Source organism: Aulonocara sp. 'chitande type north' Nkhata Bay, linkage group LG16 (assembly GCF_057382095.1).
Source record: "Aulonocara sp. 'chitande type north' Nkhata Bay isolate Kocher_YH1m ecotype deep benthic linkage group LG16, A_spYH_male_GT1.1, whole genome shotgun sequence".
Lineage (NCBI taxonomy): Eukaryota > Metazoa > Chordata > Actinopteri > Cichliformes > Cichlidae > Aulonocara > Aulonocara sp. 'chitande type north' Nkhata Bay.
The window spans coordinates 16463800-16487917 of NC_141359.1; the positions used below are offsets into that span (position 1 = coordinate 16463800).

Genomic DNA, 24118 nt, shown 5'->3' on the forward strand with positions numbered 1-24118 from the left:
AGTGTAACATTTCCATGCAGGTAAACGTTTAACTAGGTATTTTCTTCAAGTTTTTTGAAAATGGCGTCAATGGTTTGGATGCTTTTCTTTCCTTTTTGTGAGTATGCACTTTTCTTCCAGTATTCAGAACTTGCAGGATGGGGAACAGGTCCCGTGTATCTCAGTGTGTGGCCGCAGCCTTTTGCCCCAATTCCACTTTGACCTGGAAGATTCAGACTACATCAGTGGGAACCGTCGTAACTCTGAATTCAGTGGCCCCCTGGACCCAAACACCAGAATTTTGGAGATTCATGCCATTGGTTTGTCTGTACCATCAACAAGGTAATAGCAAGTAAGGTTAGAACTTCTATCTCTGTCAGTGTAACCCGGGATGTTTCATGCTCTCGGTTGACTCTTTAGGTCTTTTAGTGTGGTGAACCCAACCAGTAAGCCCTACTCATTCAAATGGAGGTGTGAGGACAAAAGTAGGAGCCATTTCCACTGTCTCGTTCCATCTGGTGTCATTCCCCCTGGGAACAAAGCAGAAGTAAGAATAGACAGAGTGCACCCCACATAACAGTGATGGTCTTTTCGTCGTAAAGTATCTCACAGAGTGTACTACCTCATTCCCATCTTGATCTCATTTTCTCCATTAGTCAGTCTTGGGTTCTCTTCTTTTACCTTTATCTGTCTTTATTCATCTCACTCACTCCATGTGTTTTTCTTGAACTAACAGTATATAGCATTATGACCACCTGCCTGATATCTAGCCCCCCCACCCCCACCACCACCACCACCTCTCTTTTGCCATGAAAATACCAAATAACTGTGATGCACTGGGTATTCTGATACCTTTCTATCAGAACCACCATTAACGTTTTTGGCAATTTGAGCTCCAGTAACTTGTATGTTTTCATGAATGAGTCTTGGCCACCCCTGAACCTGCTTTGTCTGCTTTGTTTGTAGGTGTGTTTTGAGTATGTTGCCGAGCAGCTGGATGCAGTGGAGTCCTTCTGGACCTTCATTGTTGACACTCTCTCGCTATCTGTTCCCTTCCTATGTGTGGGCACTGCTAGAGAACCAATCACCTATCTCGACAGACCTCACTTTGACTTTGGGGAACTGCTTCTTGGTAATTCAGTTTTAATATATACAAAAGCAAACGTTCAAATAATCCCTTATACTTATACTTTGTGCGTATTTGCTTCTTTTGATGGTAAAATTAGATGATTTTTTGTCTTTAACTGGCTTGGCTAATGAAATGCCACAAAGAATACATGTCATTAAATACAATCTTACAATTGAGCTTAGATTTACAGCAAGTGTGATGACGTCCTGCTCTGCCAACTCAGTCCCTGCCTGCATCAGCTGATGGCTCTACCAATGCCCTTCCACAAATCCAGTTGGCGGCTCTCACACAGGGCATGCTACCTAAGTTTCTTTAGCCTGCCTACGGTTGATGTGCATCTGCAAGCTGCTTTGCAACCCACTTCCAACACAGCTCCTCTTTCAGTTTATGCCTTAAGATTAGTAAATATACTGTCTCTAATGATATCTTGGTGTTAATGGCAGATGTGTTGCCACAATAGGTGTTTCTAAGAATAAATTAATCTATCACATTCTGATACAGATTACTTTGAATTTTTCCATGTACTCTTAAAGGACAAAAAGTGGAACAGGCAGTTAATTTTGTGAGTGAAGAGGAAGAGCCCTTCCATTTCTCTGTGGTTCCTTCATCTCTTTTCTGTGAAGACCAGCAATCGAGGCTCATATTGGAACCCATGACTGGCACAGTGGCACCCAAAAACAGGTTAATGACATTATAATCTTAATGAGATAGCGATGAAATATGCTCCCCAATGGCATGTTATAGAAAGTCCAAGAGAAAACTGCATCAGATAATTGTAAACTGTTTTGTGCAGGTTGCCGTTATTGGTGTCGTTCACACCTTCCTGTGAAGGTTATGTGAGTTTCAAAGTGGTTCTGAGGGTGAAGAAGAAGTCAGAGCCACTCACACTGATCATTAAGGCTGATTGTTTCACCCTGAGCACTTCTGTACAAGTTGAGAAGCCAGAGGGGGGCCTCAAAATGATTGCCCCCAACCACCAAGAAACTCTGGACTTTGGGGAGGTCAACACAGTTTGATGATACAGACAAAAATATTCATATGTATATATGTACAGTCACCTTCCTTTACATGACAACTTAGAGCTTCCTGTGTGTCTTTCTGTACAGGTGGGGATTTCAGAGCAATCCACTTTTACTTTTCTGGTGTCCAATCTGTCAAGATTCATCCTGGAAGTGAACTTTGAACTAACGGGTCCCAAAGCACTGCAACAGCACTTAGTCACAAAAACACAAAATGCTGCCATCGATGCTGGGAAGCAGCTGCAGTCTTCACTGTGTTTTTCCCCCCAGTGCATTTGCAACCTCAAAGACGTCAAACTAAATATCAAGGTAATAGGCTGGTGTGGATTTTTACAGAAGTAACATGCTTTAAAGGATCATCGAGGCTTTTAAGACTAAAGGAAAACATCATGCTTGTAGTTCTCTTTTAAGAAAAGCTCATGTACATGTAGGCAGTTTGGCTGAAGTTATCATTTTCATTAGCAGTTATTGTTATACCATAAAAATAGATCATCTTTTAGAACTAAGTCTGTCTATCTGAGTATTGTGTGATGTTTTTTTTTGTTTCCTTGCTGACAGTTTAACCAAAAGGCATTTCCAGTGGAAATGGGCTGACATATCCTGAGCATAACCATGTATAATGTGGCTTTGTAGCTTATCAAGGTCATGCTAAAACATTTTTTGACAGATTTTCGAGCGCCGTGTACTACATAAAATTGGTTTGAGGTCTGTGAGCACAACCAGAATACATAAGGCGCACAGGATTATAAGGAGCACTGTCCATTTTTCAGACAATCAAAGGATTTTAAGAGCGACTTATTTTCCGAAAAACACGGTAATAACGACGGCCCGCTTGCATGCCCTACCAAAAAATGTGCTTTGGTGTGTATCTGACGGATGAAAGCCAAACCAGTTCCACACCACTGAAGTTGCACCATTTTTACAAACCAATTCTGGTTCATCTGTTTCATTCGACGATCCTCTTTCGCCTTCTCATTCTCCGTCGCCGCCATGCTTTTTCTGCCATGTGCGTATGAAAACAAAGGCACTGCGCATGTGCGTTTTACCCATATTCTATCGCGACATTTTATTTTCTTATCATTGCCTAACACTATACCGGTATTACCGTGAACGGTATGATATGGCCCAGCCTTAGGTGTGAAAGATAATAATTATTGAGTTTTGCTTTCTGGGCATTTCCCTTTCTGATGTAAATTTCTTCTTGATTCATCTCATCAGGTGAAACGTGGGCCAACATTTGCCTTTGATATAAAAGGCAAGGCTGTATCACCCAGTCTCGAATTCTCCTCTACCAAGCTTAACTTTGGGAAGTGCTTCTTGTACTGTCCTGGTATGGAACCGGCAACTCAGACCCTAGTGTTAAGGAACAACGGCAAGAGGGACATCAGGTGTGTTTAAGTCTCCGAACCATAAGCATGATTTTTTTATGAACTATTGGATTAGAGTTCGCATATTTATTAATATAATATAATATAATATAATATGTAATATTAATATTATATTAACACATAATGTTTTGCTGCAAATATCATCAAAGCAGAACAGATTTATTTTAAAATGTAAGGTAACTGACATTTGATATTTCTTATCTCTAAACTAGTTTTCTGGATTTATGGTAACTTAATGTTAAACAGTTGTTGTCGTAGTTTGAATTCCAGTTTTTCTAGGATTCAAGGTTCTTCAAACATTTAAAAGATGTTACTGGTTTTACTCTTATCTGGCTCGTTGGCTGGTCCTGTCCTGGCCAACTCTGCATGAAGAGGGAAGAAGAGGGAGACACTGCTGTAACTTTGCATGAAGCAGATCTGTAATTCTTTTCATATAGGGCAGCAACATGACAATATCAGTTACACTCAAACATGCACATTCTAAACACTTTACAGTTGATTACAGTAACTTAATGACTGTGTCAGCCGTTCATGGTGGTTGCAGCTCACTGTCACATAATCTTGTCCCAGGCTTCCTACAATAGGAAGTAACATCACACAGAAGGTCCAGAAACAAGAGGATCATTTAGAGCCTGATTGATAAATTGCTTTTAATTCAATTTAGAATTTTTACTCAGCATTTTTTCAGTGTCGCAGTTTAAAAATACGCTTTTTTTAAACTGCTGCAGCAAACCATGGATTACTCATTTACATTCTGCTCGAATCAGCCAGTTGTTGTATTTGTTCAGTTTATAAGTTTGACAAACTTTGCAAAATCAACACTCAGAACATCGTAAAAGGATGTTTCTCCTGCCTCTTCTTTACTTTTTAATTTGTGTTTATCATTTGTCACAAATACTAGCATATCGCTAATATCGCTGATAGTGACGCCACCAATATATCACTCAGGCTCTAGTATCATTCAGATTTTTGTTTTTTTGTGTCAGGTAACTCTGAGAACAGCACGTTGCTGTGTAGATAAACAAAAATTTGACTCACAGAATCTGATCCTTCAAATCTTGTGCTTTCAGCAGGATGCCTCAGTTCTGTTTCTCTCCACCACTCAGTTGTTACTATAATCAGAATAAATGAGACTTTGAGAGTCTAAAATTAGATTCCTGTCTTCTGCTCCTCAGCATCCAGTGCCAGTTCAAGAACACTGCTTTCTTGGAGATGGACTTCCATGCAGATATTTTGTCACCTGCTGGTGTAAAAGAGATACCATTCACCTTTTATCCTCGTGAGCCATGTCAGTACCACGAGAAGCTCACCTTCATCTTAAACAGCTGTGTCACAAAACAGGTGGAGATACTGGGGCAGGGCATCGAGATGAAGGTGAGAACCACTGTGCATGTGGTGGACTCAACAACTATATTTAGGTTTTTCGTCAAAATACAATTTTGTCGTAAAAAAAAAAGATAATAATTAAAATGATATTTAAAATAATAAAATTAGCACAAAGAGCAACAATAATAATAAAAGAGTATAAAATGATAATTAGAATTACATTTAATACAATAAAATCAGCACATTAGATTAAAACAATAAAATCAGGGTCAGACTGTGTCATAAGCCAAGGAGTAAAAATGGGTTTTAAAAGTGGACAGTGAAGAGGCCTCTCCAATGTGCTGGGGCAGATTGTTCCACAGATTAGGAGCCGCAATAGAGAAGGCCCTGTCCCTTCTGAGCTTTCTCTTGTACCTGGGTACCTCCAGGAGCAGCTTGTCAGCCTACACCTAGAACATAGATTGAATACCCACCTCACAGTGGTTATCGATGGATTAAAAGGCATCTTTTAGATCTAATATAGGCTTATATCAATATAGCATTTAACTGTATTATGTGTTTGAAAAAAGCAACTTGAACACATGTAAGATTTATAAAATCAAGCTACATATTTAATAATTTTATTGATATCAGATTTCCAAACACCTGGATCCAATGTGAAGATGCTCTGATGTCCACTGGCTTCATAATTTGACCATAAAATGTATCAAAATCAGTATGTTTTTAATATCATATCCTGACATTTTGTAGCTGGAAGTTGAGCATCCAAGGCAGAAGAAGATGAAATTGGGACCTCTGAAACTGGGTCAGAAGATGAAAAAACAGGTGGTTCTAGTAAACGGCAGCAGTATCGACCTTTCTTGCACCCTAATGCTCAGCACAGATACACCAATTGATCAGAAGGTATGCAGACAGACAACACAGGCAAAAATATGCATAAACAGCAGTCCACTCGAGCAGCACTTCATGTCACCCTCTCTCCCAGGATCTGTGTTTCAGTCCAGAAGGTGAGCTGAAGCTGAAGTCTAGTGGCGGATCATGTAATGTTCGGATCCATTTCTCACCTCATCAGTGCATTCGTCCCTTCGTTGCTGAGCTGCAGGCAAAGTGTTTAGGCTTGATCCAACCCCTGCTGACCATCCAAGGCTCTTGCCAGGTACATAAATTTCACTGTGAAACAGATAATCTGTTTCTTTATGTGTCTTGATCAGCATCAGCTTCTAGGAGTAAATTGTCACATAAAATATTTTTTAATAAACCTTTCCTTCAGACTTCCTTTAAAAAAGTTCTGAATATAGACTGTATTACTAATATGAATTAAACTGAATGCCATGATCTTATAACAACGATTACCGTTAACATAATTCACAAAAAACTACCAGGGTGTTGAAGTTCAGCTGGACCAGGACTGCCTTTCCTTTGGAGCTGTGGTCCAGCACTGCCAGGTCAAGAAGAAGATTGTCATGACGAATACTGGCGACAGTAGTGCCAGGTAAGGTTAGACGCTACCAGCAAACAAATCTCCACACAGACACACAGTATTGTATTATTGCAATCAGGTGTCACATGCACAGGATTATATCCTCCTATTTGCTTTTTAATTTTCAATCCACCTTCTTACAGGTTTAACTGGAAAACAGAGGATTTTCCTGCAGAGTTGTCCATTGTGCCATTAAAAGGATTTATCAACCCAGGGATGGAAGTTTCCTTTCAAGTGACGTTTGCCCCTGTGGAGCTGCGTAACGACACAAGATATGAGAATCTGTCCTGCTTTGTGGAGGGTTCCTCCTCACCCATCACCTTTACTGTCACTGGCTCCTGCATCGCCACCTCCACCAGCAGAGAGGTTTGACTGAAGCACCTTTTCAGACAAATACAGTGTTGAGTAATATAGTAAACAAACAAAAAAAACCATCTGATTGATCATTGGATAGTTACTTGTTAAGAGCTATTTCAGGTTAACTGAATGCTTTTGAAGACCAGTGAGGATGAGAATGTGTCATATTTACATGATGCATGTATGTGATCTAACTTTTAAAAACCACTGACTTACACGTGTAAGTGATTATTTGTGCTATTGAGTTAAAAGTGAGAGACTTTAATCTTACCTTTCAGTATTCACATGCAGAGCAGCAGTGCTGTATGTATTCAGTGAACTAACGATGCAATTCTGTTTCCATTTAATTATTTTAAATAACCACATGGCATGGCATAGTTTCAGGTTTCTAATACAAATCTGCTCACTCACATGGGACAGTGTTTCCAGTAACCAGTCAATAAATTCAGCATTGGCTACATCATATCTATTAAGAATAAAATACTAATATGTAAATGAACTAATTGAAACCAGATGATGGCACAATAGTAAAGATGACTGTGAGTGTTTCAGATTGTAGGAATGGTTATAGGTCAACATCAGGCGATGTGAAACATATATAATAATGGATTGGATTTATATAGCGCTTTACAATGCCATTATTCCTTCACTCTCACATTCACACACTGGTGGAGGCAAGCTACGGTTGTAGCCACAGCTGCCCTGGGGCAGACTGACAGAAGCAAGGCTGCCATATCGCGCCATCGGCCCCTCTGGCCAGCACCAGTGGGCGGTAGGGTAAAGTGTCTTGCCCAAGGACACAACGAGCCACGGTCGCCCCGACCGTATATGAGAGTTTTTAAAAAATATTACTTGGCTTCAATGAGCTCAGTAACACTAATGTCTACAAGAAGTCTATCTAGAGATTGAGTTGAAGGTAATCTAATTTTTTACCATGACACAGGAATTAATTTCTCATATCAGCAGATGTAGCTCAGATGTGGGAAGATTATGTTTTGACATCAGAAGTTTAAACGTCATACGTCATCTGTTCTTTGTAATGTCAGCGCCTTTGAGCCATCTGTCACTGAACTGTTGCTGCCCTCTCTCTGTGTGCAGGTGGTGAATTTTGTTTGCCCAGTTCGTGGCTCTCACACTCAGACCCTGTCTGTGCTCAACCCCACAAACCAGTGTTGCAGCATCGCACCTGTCATTGAAGGTGAGCACTGGAGTGCTGCACTCTCTGTGAACTTCGAGCCCCACCAGAACACGGCATTCACGATCACCTACCGACCTATGACCATGACTACTTCTGGAAAGAAACATCAGGTAGAGGAGCAGTGCCATTTTAGTGGCACTGAGTTAAATATGAAATGCATGTAGATACGATTGATTGATTAAATGGATTTAATCCCTGAAAATTGTACATTTCTCCTTCCTTTTACCTCAGGGAACAGTCTTTTTTGCTTTTCCCGATGGGACAGGCATGCTGTACTCCTTGCAGGGAACTGCTGATCCTCCTAAAGCAGAGGACACTATTGTGCACGAGCTGCCGGCAAAAACTAGCCACACAGTGCTGCTCCCTGTGCACAACTGGCTCTCTAGGCAACAGCGGTAAAACACTTAAGACCACATTTACTAATCAGGGTAAAAACACTGAAAGGTGTGGTTATATTTATGGGGAAGTTGCACTGTTTTCTAAGCACAGGCACAGTCAGTTGATTTTAATATGACATGCTGAATCAGCAAGGTTAGCACAAGGTCAAGAGATGATATTCAGCTAATTTACTAACAGGAGAAGTTTGTTAATGGAACCACCAAATATTGTTTATTTATGTGTAATAAAACTTTATTAAGGAAAAATGTGTTTTTGCAGGTTAATAATGTAATTGCATTGATCAGAACAAACACAAACAACCGCTTCAAACTAACAAACAAATACAAAACATCAAAATAAGAAATGGGCTGCTATTAAAACTTCTCGAGGCATGATTACTGTCAGGATAAGGTCCAAATTCAGCATCATCATCCTTGCATTATCTTTTTTCTTCAGCCATATTTGTTGAAATTCCTGCCACAGAAGCCACAGAATGTTGAAAAGAACCTAATGCCAAAAACTGAAATTTAAGTTTTGTTGCTGCTGATATTGTGTGTCTCCTTTAGTTTGGAGGTCCCAGGTGGCTTGGTATAAGTTTTTATCACATCTTTGTCTGGATTTCCAAATAAAGTGACACGAGTGCAGAAACGTCTCCTAAATCTCTGCAGCAGTAACTGACACATTCAAGTGTAAAAAATAATGTTTTTTTTCTCCTACTTTAAATTGCATGTTGCCATTGTTAAAAATCTGTTATTAAATATTTAGCAGCAAAATATACCACTGTCTTTACCAGCTATCTTTTTTTAAATATGTGTATGCTGCCTAAACTGACCCAGAGATAAAAACTGTAGCTGGGTGAAGTGGAAATCGAAAATTTAAATATTCTAGCACTTTAATAAAAAGTGGAGGGAATGATCTCAGTCATGTCATAAATGTTCTCATCTGTGTTCTCAGGTTCCTTGTGCAGCTAGAGATAGTGAAGCCTGATAAACCAGATGCTACAGTGTCCCTCAGGGGCATCAAGTTCATCGATGTCCCCGCCCATGCTAACAGGGACTATGAAATGTCTTTCTTTACATATACAGAGGGACAGTTTAACACCAAGGTTTGATCAAACATTACACATTTCCAGATCTGAACTGACATTTGTTACCCATCATGACATCCTTTAATCTTTTTCTTCAGGTGACATTCCGTCACCATGAGACAGGTGAGTACTTGTTCTACCTCGTTACCTTCAAAGCCACGTCTCCAGGAGTCCTGTCCACCATAGAGTTAGTGACACCAGTTCGCCGGGCGGCCTCAGCCACCGTTCAAGTAGAGAACCCCCTGACCACAGCTTCCTGCCTCACCACTGAGTGTAAAAGCCGTGATATCATTGTCCCACCTCAGCACACGGTGCCAGGCCAGTCCAAGGTGAATACTGAATGCGTCTTCCATCATACTTGGAAAACAAACAAACAAACAAACAAAACCCCTAACTGTGTTTCCATAAACAAACTCTAATAGGCACTGTCTGTGAATGTCTGCCTTTCCTTTTAGGGTGTTTTGCCTTTCGAGTACAAGCCTCTGCAAGCAGGCGAGTCTACAGCACGGCTAACTTTGTTCAGCAGTGAGCTGGGCCACTTCCACTATGATCTGCTTCTCAGAGCTCTGCCTCCAGCACCAGAGAAAACTGTGCACTTTAACGCTTTACTGGGCCGCGGCCACACCGTCACTGTAAAGTTTATCAACTATGCCCGCTTCAAAACCACGTACTTCTGTAAGGTAAAAACAAAACAAAGAAGAAGAAATAGCCCTCTTCTGTCTTTGTATACATTCATGCTAGGATGACTTTATATGCATTCAGTGTCAGCCTTCATCACTTCTTAAGACACCTTTTTATGTGTTCTTTATAATTTGTCAACACACAACTCAGTGTCTGTATCTTTCTGCCAGTTTTAAACAGAAATTTTCTCGTGTTGTCTCTCTCCTCCAGACTGATTACCCAGACTTTATCGTGGACAAGAGTATGAGTGTAACTCCGGGTTTCCACGTGGGCTCAGAGGCCAGCGTGGACGTCTGTTTTGAGCCTTCTCAGCTGGGAGAAGTGAAAGGCCAGCTCAGCCTGTCTTCAGGAGTTGGTGGAGAATACATATTTCCCTTACATGGGTTATGCTTGCCCCCCCAGTCTCAGGGCCCGTTCAGCATTAAAGCTGGTGGGAACATCATCATCCCCTTCAAGAATGTGTTCCTGCAAACCACAGCTTTCTCTTATCTGGTAAAGACCAAGTAGAATTTGTGAAAATGGGCGCAGTGAGAAAACCAGATCAAGCAGTGGCGTAAAGCTAAAAATGTCTTATTGACATAACATTAAGTGATTTCCAACATACTAATTCAAACACATCAAAAAAAAGTCAATGTTATTAAAAACAGGGATGTTTTACTGAGGAGTATTTACACTGTGTTCACTGTGACACCATGAAACATTAAATTTGGCCTGGAAAAAATGGCAGAATTGTGCAACTCTGTTGTGCAACCCTATGTTTCAACAGATTTGACTCCTGCTTCTCTCTGATACAACTTTCACTTTAGCAATTTTTTTTAGCAATTTTTTTTAGCATTGATAAAATGCTTCAGTTTATGTGCTTCACTTAATAGTGCAGCTTATTTTGATTTTATGTAACCTGAACCCTGTTTATGCCTATAGGTTGACAACCACCATTTTATAGTCAAAGGAGGGGGAAGCATCAAATCCAAAGAGATTCAGAACATCCAGGTGTCCTTTGAGGCTCCTCTAGATGGCTCTCCAGGACCGTGGTTTGGCACCTTGACCATCTCCAGTCAGAGCTCTGAGGGCCACAGGAAGCCCTACTCATGGGTCTATTACCTGAAGGGCCACCGCCCCGAGTCATTATAGAAACATGCAAATATAGAAAGACAGAGATGCCAACATGAGTACAATGAAAAAGGCATTGATTGCCAGATTGTACGATGGTCCAGTTGCATATGCTGACAAGTGACTTATCTGAAGCTTCATTAAGATTTTATTGCCAAAATCTAGAATATCTCCTTGTGTAGTGTGTGATTCAAGTAATTAGCTGACAAACCTGTCAATAAATATTTAACAACTGACTGAATAAATTCTGCAAAGAAAACTCGGAGATGCCTGTTACTGCACATATATTACCACATGGGGGGAATCATGAGTTCATTTGAACAGTATATGTTGTTCATTGATAGGTCCAGTTAGATCACTTGACTTCCTTTTTGTATCATAATGACCCATATGTTAACTTTTCACCTAAGTGAATTCATCCAAACTGGCCTGTTTGCTGTTAGACTCATGGCACATTATGGGGAAACTAGCTATACAGCAGTAACTTTCTTATTATCCAAAGTTAGAGCTATCACATCACACATGGTGAGGAGCTGCAGTGTATATGCAAAATTCACTCTTTTTACTTCTTAAGGAAAAACACTTTGATACAACCTTTGTCAGACTGTTCCGGTGGCCCACTCTTCCTCTTTTCATGGTGGAAAGAACAAACGTAATTAATTAAACCAAAGTGCACATAAGATGTGATTTACAGACTTGTGCTTAATCATTTATTAATCATAAACAATCAGCCCAGCTTTACTGCTTGCAACAACAAGCCAGAAAAAAAAAAAACCCACACAAAACAAAAATGCAATATCCCTGCATTGCAGCAAGTCACATGGTACAGTTGTAGCAAAAAGTTTTGAGAATGACACAAATATTGGTTTTCACAAAGTTTGCTGCTTTTTGTTTTTATGATAGCAATTTGCTTATAATGCAAAACGTTTAGAAGAGTGATCAGATGAATTGAAAAGTCCTTCTTTGCCATGAAAATGAACTTAATCCCAAAAAACCCATTTCCACTGCATTTCATTGCTGCCATAAAAGGACCTGTTGACTGAGGACAATATCCTGACATCAGTATAACTACTAACATATTGTGACAACTTCTGATTATCCATAAACATATGACTAATATGCGGTGAGCCAGAGAATCTGCTGTAGTTCTGCTTTGGCCACTGGTTCTCTTAAAATGTAAAATTAACTGATATATCAGAAAAGGCAGTCAGCAGTTGGACCTCAGTTCATGTGCTAAATTATGTTTTCTTTTTTTACAACAGGAAGTAAATCTATTTATAAAAGTGAACAGTATATAGCTATAGCTACAACTCAGCACTGCAATGCTTTAGCTAAATAGGTATTCAGAGAGGAATAAAACAAAAATAAAATAATAAATGATAAAGGATCAGGAGTGGGTATTATGGTATTTTTTCACAGACCCACGGCAGAGAATTCCTGCATGAAACATCATTCCAAGTGTTGTCAAATGTCCTGATTTCAGCACAGTCCTCTTCACCCCACCGTGGGTCTCCACTGCCATTATCAGGTTGGCCATCTACCCAGTACCTGACAGATCAGTGAGCACAATTATTATCTTTGAGAAAATAATTAGTTCTGAAACATTTATAAAAGCAAGAAAAGGATGAAAAGATTTTTATAACATCAAAGATTACAGATGATAAAATCAGTTTCCTGGCTTGATTAATCCACTGAATTTATGGATCTACAAACTCTGTAGCTGTTAAGAACAAATTGCAACAAAATGCAAAACAAAACTTGGTGAAAAAAAATAAGCTACTCTGTGTTTTTTGTTTGTTTGTTTGTTTTTCCCTGTCAGGAGATGATGGTAGTGTTGGCTGGTGTCTCCTATATGTGGTTTTATTTCTGTTATTCATTTTTAACTGTGTGGTTAACACATTTGACTTACACAAATAATATCCCCAGTTTAATTCCAGGAGACAATTAACCAGGTTAAAATCTGTGCTAAATCAAAACCCTGTGTTTTCACCTGCTGTGGTAACCCCATGGCAAATAAGGAAGCAGCTAAAAGTACATTCTTCATTCTAAAATGCTTAGTTAATATCATGTATGACCACCATAAGGCTATCAAAATAAGTCAATTTTTATGATTTTCAGCGATTGACATCTAAGTCTATTAGTGAGTTTATTTGTGAGCAGCATGTATTATAAATATAATTAATATAATCTGCCAAAATGACAGCTTACTTCAGATTAAGAGGAGTTCCGTCTACCCATTTCCATTTTCCCTCTTCTTCTATATCATGTAAACCAATCCAAGTCGATGTTTTGGTGAGCCTAGTAAGGAACTCCTGTTCAGAAAGAACAAAAACATGAATTCCCATTTGGGAATTTAGTTTATTTAGTTTATACATACACTTTAATGAAATTTGCAGATTGTCTTGGTGGAGTTTAATAAACTCAGCCGTCTGCTCTTTGCTCCCTAAAATATAACACTGGACACTGGAGTAAAATCTCTACCATCTCACACTTCTGTTTAATCAGTTATCTGTTTGACGTTTATTCAGCTGTGTGAAAACTTTAATCTCAGCCAAACCAATTTACTCACAAACAAAACACTGAAAAAAGCCAAACAATAACATTTTGAAGTTAACTAAGTGACTTATATATCATGTTTAACCTGAGTAGCGAAAGACCGCAGGGGGTTTGACAACAATGTGCTGGGAGTTCGCTGTTTTGGCCGGCTCTAGTGAGCCATTCATCTCCTCCTTTGGCCAGCTTATTATCCCTGCAGGGTACCTGATCACAGGCAGGGCGTAGGTGTTGACAGCCCGGATCTTATTCTTACCTTTCAGCTGACTCCTCGGGACTTGCCTGGTACTTGGTGGTTGCAACTTTCCTAGTGTTCTCCTTATGGTTCCCATTTGCCCTTGAGTACCCCAGCTACAAGTACCTGTTGTTGCCTTCTTGTAGTTTGATCCCTTCAGTTCTACTTTCCCTCTCTTCGTTATCATCCAACTACACTTCTCCAGTCCAAACAACATTCCGATGTCATTGCTGTGTATCCTTGTGGTGTGGATCAGCGAATCTCTGTCACATTCACTCTTGGCATACAGCTTGATGTCATCCACGTAGAGGAGGTGGCTGACGATTGGCCCATTCTGTAGTCAGTATCCGTAGCCAATCTTGTCAGTGATCTCACTGAGCAGTTTCAGGCCTATGCAGAACAGCAGTGGAGACAGTGCATCTCCTTGGTAGAACCTGCACTTGATGGTGACTTGTGCTATGGGCTTGAAGTTGTATAAACACAGTAAAACACATACATATGAACTGTACCTGTTCTTTAGCGCAATCAATAACCACCAGATCTGCTCCTCTGTCTCTGCAGTCCCTTCTGGCTGCATCCCAGGAACCAGAGCTTCCAGAGAGGAGATAGCAGCTATAGCTGAAATTACTCCATCCTGCAGGACATTGTATAACTAGAAGAAATTAAAAACAAGTAATATTTCAGTAAGGTTAATGAAAAATATTTAATGAACCTTACAACAATGCTAATTTGATCTGTTTAATTAGATTTATCTATAGTTTATTCACCTCCTGACTTTTATATTTGTTTGCCTGTGTATATTTACTATGGTGACAGTTTTTGTACTTAATCTATTTTAGGGCTGCAACCAATATTTTAATAATCAGTTATTCCATTCAGTAATCAGATAAAAAGTACTTTTTTCTTATTAATGGGCAATAATAAATGTTCAAAAGAAAAAAATCACAAGTCTTTTAAAATGAACTCATCATCAGTTTATATTTTAGAAATTGCTGTTGCAACTCTTTCATGTATTTACAGGCCACATTAAAAAAATTCTTAGATGCAAAAATAAATATATGATGTCAAGTGCAGTAGTGCCCAATGAAATAATACAGCCTAAACTAATCATTCCAAGGTTTTAAACATTATTAGGAGACAAAAAACAAACAAGCAAAAAGTATTTTATCTCCTGGATGAGGTGTTTTTGTGTAAGTGTTTTTGTGCCTGTGTCTGTGTGCTTTAGTTTTCTAGTAAATGTGTTGTTGTAAGCCTTTAGAGGAGCATGTGGGAGTTGCAATGAAGAAACGAGAGCATATCAGTGTTCTGATATTTGCCTTGTGCATGTTTTTACTAGCCTACAAAAGAAAAAAATTGAACAGAGTTTTTTTTATATTATTTGACTTTAAATCTGAAAATGACGTTATAAAAGCATCTTCTATTCACGTCAGAGTTAGCTAAATACATGGTTTTATGTTAGCCTCCCCCCACCTTAATGAAGAGGGTGAGCTCAGGCGGAGTGAAGAAAGCATGTTTGGTCTTGGTTTGTTGCATCCAAAACAGCAGCACTTGTGGCTAAAACTTTACTGGGAACCTGCCAGGAGTCCTTAATGAAGCCAGCTGTTCAACAAACTCCACCATGAAAAAAAATTATTTGCAGCTGTTCTCATCTGACTTATTCGGTTTACACAGCAAAAATCTGCAATAAAGCTACATCCGACTAATAAAGGTAATAAAGTTAAAATATGCAGATGAACTGCTAGCTTAGCCTGATAGGATGGTTAGGTAGATTGCTTAAATCATCCTACTAATCTAAGGGTGAATCTAAGGTGGGAGGGGGGGGGGGACATGGGGTGTACTAGAAAATATTTATTTCAAGTTTTTCCAAGCATTATCTTGCATATTTAGATTAATATCAAATATAAATAAATTAGATATTAATTCAGTTGTATTAATATATATAAAAACACTTTTTTCCTTTTCTTCTATATTGATTATATATTACATATATCTTATATTTATTATCACTACATTATATTTCTCATGTTGGGTGATCAGTGTATTACAGCAACCAAAACAAAACAAAAACAACAACAACAACAACAGCCCATGACTCAATACAATAAATACAGTTTCACAAAAAACACATTTTGAAAAGTTAAATGTTATACTGTGTCAATATCAATATCAATCAATATCAATCATTCCAAATCCAAATTAGAACTTTGGCACAAGCATAAACTGTAATGAAAGAAGGGACGTCTCTGAAAAGTGAGGCCAATCCAAAAGTGCTTTAAATGCCTCTCTGAGAATTAGAAGGTGAAATATTGAATTTGATGTGTGCAGAAGAAAACAGTTTTCCATGTCAGACAAATATCTTGAAAGAAAAAAGATTATTATTATTATTATTGTTATTATTATTATTAATAATAATAATAATAATAATAATTATTATTATTATTATTATTATTATTATTATTATTATTATTATTCATATCATTAAATTAAATCTTTTAAAGTTTTGTTTTGTTGAATGGCTGTGAAGAAGGTCTGTTATTATCAGTCTTCTGCAGGTTAACATCTCACTATTTTTGCTGTCTTTCCCAGAGTAAAAGTAAAAAAATTAAAGTAACCATAAAACTGCAATCTACCTAAGTTTTACGCAATATGCAAAATGCAGCTACAGTAACTGCTCCTAACTTCTAATAACTGGGTGAAACTGATAGAAGGTTGTGTTTAGAGACTCAGTGATTTGTCAATCTCTAAACAAACCTGTAGATCAGAAAGTGATGTCTCGGTGAAAAGATGCATCACAACTGAATCAAACATGACCACAGATGAAACAAGTAAAATAACAGTTAAAAAAAGATTTAAAGGATATTGAGATAAAAATAAGAATATGTAGTGTCAGTGTAAGGGCTATCAGCTTCCTTTTCAACTTCCTTAATGAAAATACATTAAGGATACTTGTTGTGGATTCAATCATTTTATAAGTCACTAAACACCATTAAATACATTTCACATATGTGTCGATGAAATACAGCCCTTAAATTATTTTAGTACCATTCAGATTTGTAAATGTAAATTTGTGACAAGCATAAGGTACACTGCTGCACTGCAGCTTTATAGTGACAAGCAGTGATACGGATAATGGTTCATATGATATTTTCCTAATGACTGAAATTTGATTTTTAAAATGTGTTAAGTCAGAAGAAAATGATTACATCATTTGTTTGGAAAATGAATCACTACATTTCTGAGAAAAACCTTTTAGAGACACAACAGCTCACACGAGGACTCACTCTGCTTTTTAAGCTCTTCAGTCTTTTTAGTCAGCAGATCTCGCTCCTCAGTCATGGAAGAAAGTTGGTTACTGACTGCAGAGATGTTTTTATTCAGAAGGTCTCGCTCCTCAGTCATGGAAGAAAGTTGGTTACTGACTGCAGAGATGTTTTTATTCAGCAGGTTGCTCTTCTCAGTCCGTGCCGACACATGTTCAGCTGAATTGTGGTCTGAAATAAAAGGAAATAACATTGATGCTTTCATTGATTGAGGCACAAAAGATCTAAATAAAAAATATTTTAAAATTCTGACTGTAATTTGTGAAACATATTAATTATCTAAACCAGTTTTATGCTTGCACAAGTTATTGTTGCTGTGATCTTGTCGTCTTCAAGATAATTTCAAGAGGATCTTGAAATGGAAGAATCAAAAATTCCACATTGCATTCCAAATTTTATTAAAAATTACATACATTAAATTACATTAAAAATAGCTCTTAATCATTTACATGGTGACTGATGATCAGTAGAACAACTATCCATGAAAAATCCAACTCACAGAAGAAACTAACTGTGATAAGTCCAACCAGCAATAAAACAGCGAGCAGGCTCAGGGAGAGAATAACACCCAAATAGAAACTTCTCCTAGAGCTCCTCTGACCTGAAAAGAAGACAAAAAGAAAAAAAAAAAAAAAAAAAAAAAAAAAAACAAGTTACCCAAACAAATGTTCAGTAGTAATAACAGATGTTATAACCTCCTTGCTCTATCACTTCCCTTTTACCTGTGTAATTTGTTGAAGGTGTTGGGTTGTCAGGTTTAACGCATTCATCATTTGCATATATTGGCTCCATTGCATACATGGATTTGGGTTGTTTTGGAGGTTGTTCTTAATTAAGCCGTATATACATGTGATAGTCATACGAACTCAAACTGCTTTTCATGGTTGTGTAAAAATATAATTTTGCTTAAGTGTAAGTAAAACAATGTATGAAAATGTGTGTGATTAATTTATTTGTAGAGATTAGTACTAGAAAGCACCGTGAATGCTTAAATTGAGTAGAAAGTTTCAATACAAGTACCAGTTCATTCATCATCAGAAATGGACAAATCGTCTCCATTAAACAGATTTGTAAAGGTCAACTGCTATACAGTCCTGAGGAATAACACCAGAACAACAAATAACACCAAGCAGGTCATGGCTTTTAGATTATGAAAATCAATAAATTACTGCAGACCAAAACTAAAAGGGCAAAATAAGAAGTTCCTCACTAGAGCACCAGTGACAGTGTCACAAACTGAATTAGCAAACTCAGAAAATTAATTTAAAAAGACTATAGCAAATAAAGTAAGAGTAGGTTAATTCAACAAGCACCACAGACAGACTCGCGCACACACACACATAACTGAGCATGACCCTCAGTGAAAAAGGTGAAAATCAGCTTTTACTCTTATAATATGGTTAAAAAAAGAAAGTTGTAATTTAGAAACTACTGTGCTATATATTTGTGTGACATGTGTAGCTGTGAAGTATTTGCATAGCATAATTTCTATGACCATTTTTTGTTAGTAATATGTTCTTTCCCTCTCACTGAATGACAATAATATTAATATTTATTATTATTATACTGCAGTGCCATACACACACACACACACACACACACACACACACACACACACACACACACACACACACAAACACACACACACACACACACACACACACACAAACAAATGTTTTATGTCATTTTTTATGTGTATGTGGTTTTAAGTTAGTAATTTCCACATCTCTATAGGGCCTGTAGAAACCAAGTTGAACATAAAAGACAATTTACATAAAATAATAAATGATTTTGGCCTGCAATGTATTTAGTATTTTGTACACTGCCTCTTGAACTATGACAACTAGGATAAGCTAAAGCTCCTGAATTGGATAAGAAGGATTTTAAATGAATTTATTCCTAGGTCTGACAAATGGCAGCCAAAAACTGTAGTGTCTTTCTCCACTCTTAGTTGACTTTCTTACACAATAAAGCCAGCACTGACTACCGTGTGCAAAATGTTCTGCAATGTAATAGTTCTGCAATGTAAAACTAAAAATTTAGAAGAATAAGGAAGTATTACTGCTGTGGTCTTACCACTGTAAAATGGTTCACAAGACTTGTGCAACGGGCATTATTGCACGTGTCCAGAACACGTGTCCAGAACACACGAGTCCAGAACAGAAGTCAAACTTTTTTCTGTTCAGTTTTGAAGGAGACAATTCTTTATTTCCACAAAGATACAGAGCCCTGCAAGGCACATTGGAGAAAAAAAATATGAAGATGTACTTTGCGAGATCCCGCAAAAGTTTTGAGTTCATGCACCTCCAGGTCAGAATTGAAAACTTAGAAATAACCACAGCGATGGAGGCCACACACCCATGTGAGAGATTCATAGATTTTTATTTTGAGCTTGGACTAAATTATAAAAACATTAACATGGTGCTTGGCAGTAGACCCAGCATGCATGTGTGAGTGAGAGATAAAGGGAACGTAGGAAGTGATAGAGTGGGAGTAGATAAAGTATAGTGAGAGATGAGAGCAGGGCCAGGTTGAGGGAATGGAGAGGCTTGCAGGAAGACAGACAAGAGAGGGAGAAGAGGTGGAGAGGAGCAGGGAGTAAATGAAAGGAAAACTGTGTAAATACCATAATTTAGGCTACTATTTTTTTTAGGTAGGCATGTATGCACATTTGTTAAATTTATGTATTCTTTTTAACAGGATCAGCTGGATGACACTGCACAGGTTTGGAATACACACTCCATCATGCCATCTAAAAACATCAATATCCCCAGTGGTCGGCCTAATCTAATGCATTACCTGGGCTCTATGGACAAGAGACTTCCTTTGCCTCACTGAAGAACATGTTGAACTGTGTAAAAACGAGTGTGTTTTTTCAACTGACCAAACTATGTGATCCAGATGTATATGAACTGTGCAATAGCCTTATAACTGAGTCCCATCTAACTACAGCAACAGACCCATGTCAGGCTGTGAACTTGTACATGCATCTAAGAGAGACATGCCATGGGTGTGGAGAAGCAATCCATTACATACTTTGGCTACTGCAGAATGACCTTGTGAGCAATTAGTCAAGGGTAAAAATGAAGTTTAGTTTCCAGATTTTTTTCTTGCTGTGTCTCATTATGCCAGCAGGTGGCAGTACGTTAGTCAAGTTGTCTGTGTTGCTGCTCCGTCCACGCGCAGAATCATGTCAGGAAAAGTCGGGAGAAAGCGTCCAATTTGGGATTACTTTGAATGTGACTGTGTTTTGGATAAAGCAAGTGTCTTGTAGTGGAAAGAGACAAATTATGAGGGACATTTCTAAAGGGAAAAAAATCCCACAAACCTTAAAGTGCACTTGAAAAGCTCACACAAGAAGGCTAACCTAGCTTACCTTGAGAATGTAAGGGAGCACACTCAACCCTCATCCCCAGAAAACAGAAGCTAACCCCAGGCAAGGCAGCGTGATGCATCCCGAGACAACAGGACGGGGATATCTACATGACTGTGTGAGTCAATTGCCTTCAAAAAGTTTATCAATTCACTTGAACCAAAATTACGAACACCCGGTGCTGCAAGAGTTAATAGTCTCATTGGGGCCAAGATATACATTTTATAGTTGCCTGGTATCAGTGGTTGTTCATCTGCCTTTATTTATTTATTTATGTATTTATTTATTTATTTAAAGAACCCATAGGTGGGAATGTGAGTTGTCTGTCTCTGCGTGTTAGCCCTGCGACAGACAGGCGACCTGTCCAGGGTATGGTAGCTGGAATAGCAACATACCCAAGGATAAGCAGAAGAGCATGACTGATATGATGAAACTGGGATTTTGTTACACTTAATTATTGCAAACACAACTAAAACTATAACTGAAACTAATCAAAACTAAACTGAAACTAAGGATTTTCAAAAAAATAAAAACTAAACTAAACTAGCAAACAATTGGTAAAAACTAATTAAAACTGATATAAAATTGAAAATCTGAAGTCAAAACTAAATAAAAATAAAAACTAATGAAAATTGCAAAACTATTAAAACCCTGGTTTGTCTCTCTCATCATGGTCACCTAAATGCAGCGCACAGTAATGGCAGGTTTTGTAATAAGGCAGATCGCGCTAACATAATATGCACTGTTAGTTGGTTATTTATCTGCGCATTAACGGGAGAGGACGTGCAAACGTTACTGCTGGGTTGAGATTCACGAGTCCGGAGCGGAATTAAAAACATGACATTCACTTCACTGTGCAATAGCTTTTGTGCAATACTTTTGTTAATAGGCAATGGTGCAATAGACCTCAATACTTGAAATGTGCAATTCACTTGTATTTTTATTTTTATTCCTATTTATTCTATTTATCCCCTTCGTATATTTTATTTATATATGTCTCTTTATTTATATATGTGTGTGTGTGTGTATATATATAATATTCTGTAACTCTGTAACTTCTGTCGGTGCTGTGCTTTTGGAAACCGAATTTCCCAGCGGAACCCACCCGAGGGATTAATAAAGTTTTATCTTATCTCTTCATTTATGGTTATCACGTGTTTTGTGAGCAAATGCTTTTGCATATTCATAGTGTTTCCTCTCTAAATGAAATTGTCACGGTTCTGGGTCCGTTCGACCCAGTATTTTGAGTTTATTGTGTTTTGATTTAAGTTTGCATCAGGGATTGTGTTCTCTTGTCGTGTTATGGTAATGTTTATGATGTCTATTATTAGAGTTCCATGTTTCTGTTTATCTGGGTTTAAGATGTGGGTTTAGTTTCATATGTCATTTCCTGTCTGTCTCTCTATGTCGAGCCTGCGTGTGATGTTTTATTGTGAAGGTCTGCGTCTTATGTGAGTGTGTTCAGTTTTACCTCTGTCTCGTCTTACGGATTATTCCCAGCTGTGTCCACCACCTGTGTGTAATTCCTGTGTTTCTCTGTGTGTATTTAAGTCGTGTCCTCCGTCATTGTAGTTGCTGGTCCGTCTGTGTAACCACCGTGTCTTGCTCGTGTGTTCACCCTGCTGTTACCCTGCTGTCTACCATTGTTTGCCTCTGCTCGCCCTACTTCATGTTCTGGTTTCTGCGCTATAGTTTAGTTGTTTCCCAGTATAGTTTAGCTCGAGCTCCATTTGCTGTTTGTCCTTATTTTGTGTTCAATAAACCACCTTCACTTCTCCACTACTGCCTGCGTTTGGATCCTCCTTCATTTCCTCCACACGGCTCATCTCACTCGCCGTGACAGAAATATCTACTTTTCAAGTATTGCAAGTTGCCCTGTTGTCATCCGTTCTCGTAAAGTATAACCAAACTTTTGAGCATTTGAGCTGCTTAGGCGCCGTGTTTCCTGCCAGGTAAATGACGCTCCGCAACGTGTTGACGTCATTCGGGGCGACTGGAATCGATAAGGGAATCGTTTGCAAAAATGGCAAACAATTCCAAGGAATTGAAACAGTGGGAACCGGTTCTCAACAAGAACCGGTTTTCGATACCCATCCCTAGTGGTCAAGCAGGTCTTCTTCATCATTATCCAATGTGCCCTGGAGAGCCTTCTCAACAGCTGATTGCTCAACAGGAGAGAGAGATAGTTGAGTGATCATGATGTCTACATCAACTGAGTCCATTCCATGGATGCAGGCTAAAATGAAATCCTGAATGAAATCCTTTGATAGCCTCACCACGATGACACAATGGTCTAATAATTCTTTCACCCAAATCTGTCCAGGCAAATCTTGTGCAATGAAATTCAGTCCATAGTCCTGGGGACAAGACAAAACATGCACATTGCATAAGAAATGTAAATGAATTATATAGACTGAAAAATGTCTTGAATATTTTTTTTACAGCATTTGTCCAATATTAGTTGTCTCTACATTCCCAAACCATGTTTGCCTTGACAATTTACATATAACATTATCATTCTTATGTCTTGATTCTTGCTTAATCACCCAAGTAAGTAAATCCGAAAAGGTTGATTCTGTTCATCTGGATGTAGCATTTTCAGTGGGAGAAATGTTTCGTCACTCATCCAAGTGACTTCTTTGACGCAGTCAACCTTATAAACAGTACATTGCACGAAGACTGAAACTAGCATCCCTGAATGAAAAATGGGCTGGGAGGTCAGTTCCTTGATCATTAATATGCAAATTCTCATGACCATTGATCAACACTACTGATTAAAGTCCATCAAAATCAAAGAAAATCTAATTTCAGAATGTACCACAATTCACGGATCACATTAACTCGGTGGACCGACACATCAAATTCACCAGGGAGGATATGAAAAGTGGCAGGTTAGCCTTCTTAGACTGTGAGGTTTCCATCAGTAATGGGGGAAATCTAAAAGCTGATGTGTACCAGAAACCTACGCATACGGATCAGTATTTAAGGTTTGACTCTCATCATCCACTGGAGCATAAACTGGGTGTCATCAGGATGCTACAACACAGAGCAAACATCATCGCCACAGACGCAGTGGCCAGGGAGGCAGAAGAACAGCACATCAAGAAGGCCCTGAGTAAATGTGGTTATCCCAGCTGGACTTTTGTCAAAGCTGGAAAGGCACCTAAAGAAAGCAACCGCTGCCCAAGCGAAAACCTGTAGTGATCCTGTATGTGTCAGGATTATCGGAGTAGTTGAGACACATTTTTCTAAACACCGGGTCTTTGTGGCTTTAAAACCCCAAAATACGCTGCGCCAAAAATTGGTCCACCCCAAGGATCAGGTCCCCCAACAAACAGAGTAACATAGTGTACGCTGTTAAGTGCCAGGAGGATTGCCAGGATTTATACATCGGGGAAACCAAACAACCTTGATTTTATGTTGCATATGACGTAAGCTACGAAGCCGTACCAGTTGATAAATTGTTGGAGCATTACGGCTACCATAGTCAGGAGCCTGGCAGAGT

The 24118-nt window shown here is 38.6% G+C and overlaps 2 protein-coding genes across 2 annotated transcripts in view; one reads left to right on the plus strand and one right to left on the minus strand.

Moving 5' to 3' along the window:
• LOC147311226 (axonemal central pair apparatus protein HYDIN-like) overlaps positions 1-11381 on the plus strand; it is a 36038-nt gene extending 24657 nt beyond the window's left edge. The window contains exons 51-69 of the mRNA XM_086266259.1: positions 121-321; positions 400-526; positions 946-1111; positions 1642-1789; positions 1902-2109; positions 2215-2436; positions 3346-3515; positions 4691-4889; positions 5592-5744; positions 5827-5997; positions 6224-6333; positions 6465-6687; positions 7777-7986; positions 8108-8271; positions 9209-9359; positions 9440-9670; positions 9797-10021; positions 10233-10514; positions 10944-11381. Coding sequence (XP_086122385.1) covers positions 121-321; positions 400-526; positions 946-1111; positions 1642-1789; positions 1902-2109; positions 2215-2436; positions 3346-3515; positions 4691-4889; positions 5592-5744; positions 5827-5997; positions 6224-6333; positions 6465-6687; positions 7777-7986; positions 8108-8271; positions 9209-9359; positions 9440-9670; positions 9797-10021; positions 10233-10514; positions 10944-11153 — 3571 coding nt within the window. The 3' untranslated portion in view covers positions 11154-11381. The remainder of the gene's footprint in view (positions 1-120; positions 322-399; positions 527-945; positions 1112-1641; positions 1790-1901; positions 2110-2214; positions 2437-3345; positions 3516-4690; positions 4890-5591; positions 5745-5826; positions 5998-6223; positions 6334-6464; positions 6688-7776; positions 7987-8107; positions 8272-9208; positions 9360-9439; positions 9671-9796; positions 10022-10232; positions 10515-10943) is intronic.
• Positions 11382-11738: 357 nt separating this feature from the next.
• LOC147311227 (uncharacterized) lies at positions 11739-18041 on the minus strand. The gene is made up of 6 exons (XM_086266257.1): positions 17963-18041; positions 17740-17841; positions 17202-17411; positions 14430-14572; positions 13341-13444; positions 11739-12680 (listed from the first exon to the last, which is right to left on the minus strand). Exons 1-6 carry the CDS (start codon positions 18039-18041, stop codon positions 12533-12535), a joined length of 786 nt encoding a protein of 261 aa, XP_086122383.1. The 3' UTR covers positions 11739-12532.
• Between the last annotated feature and the right edge of the window lie 6077 nt (positions 18042-24118).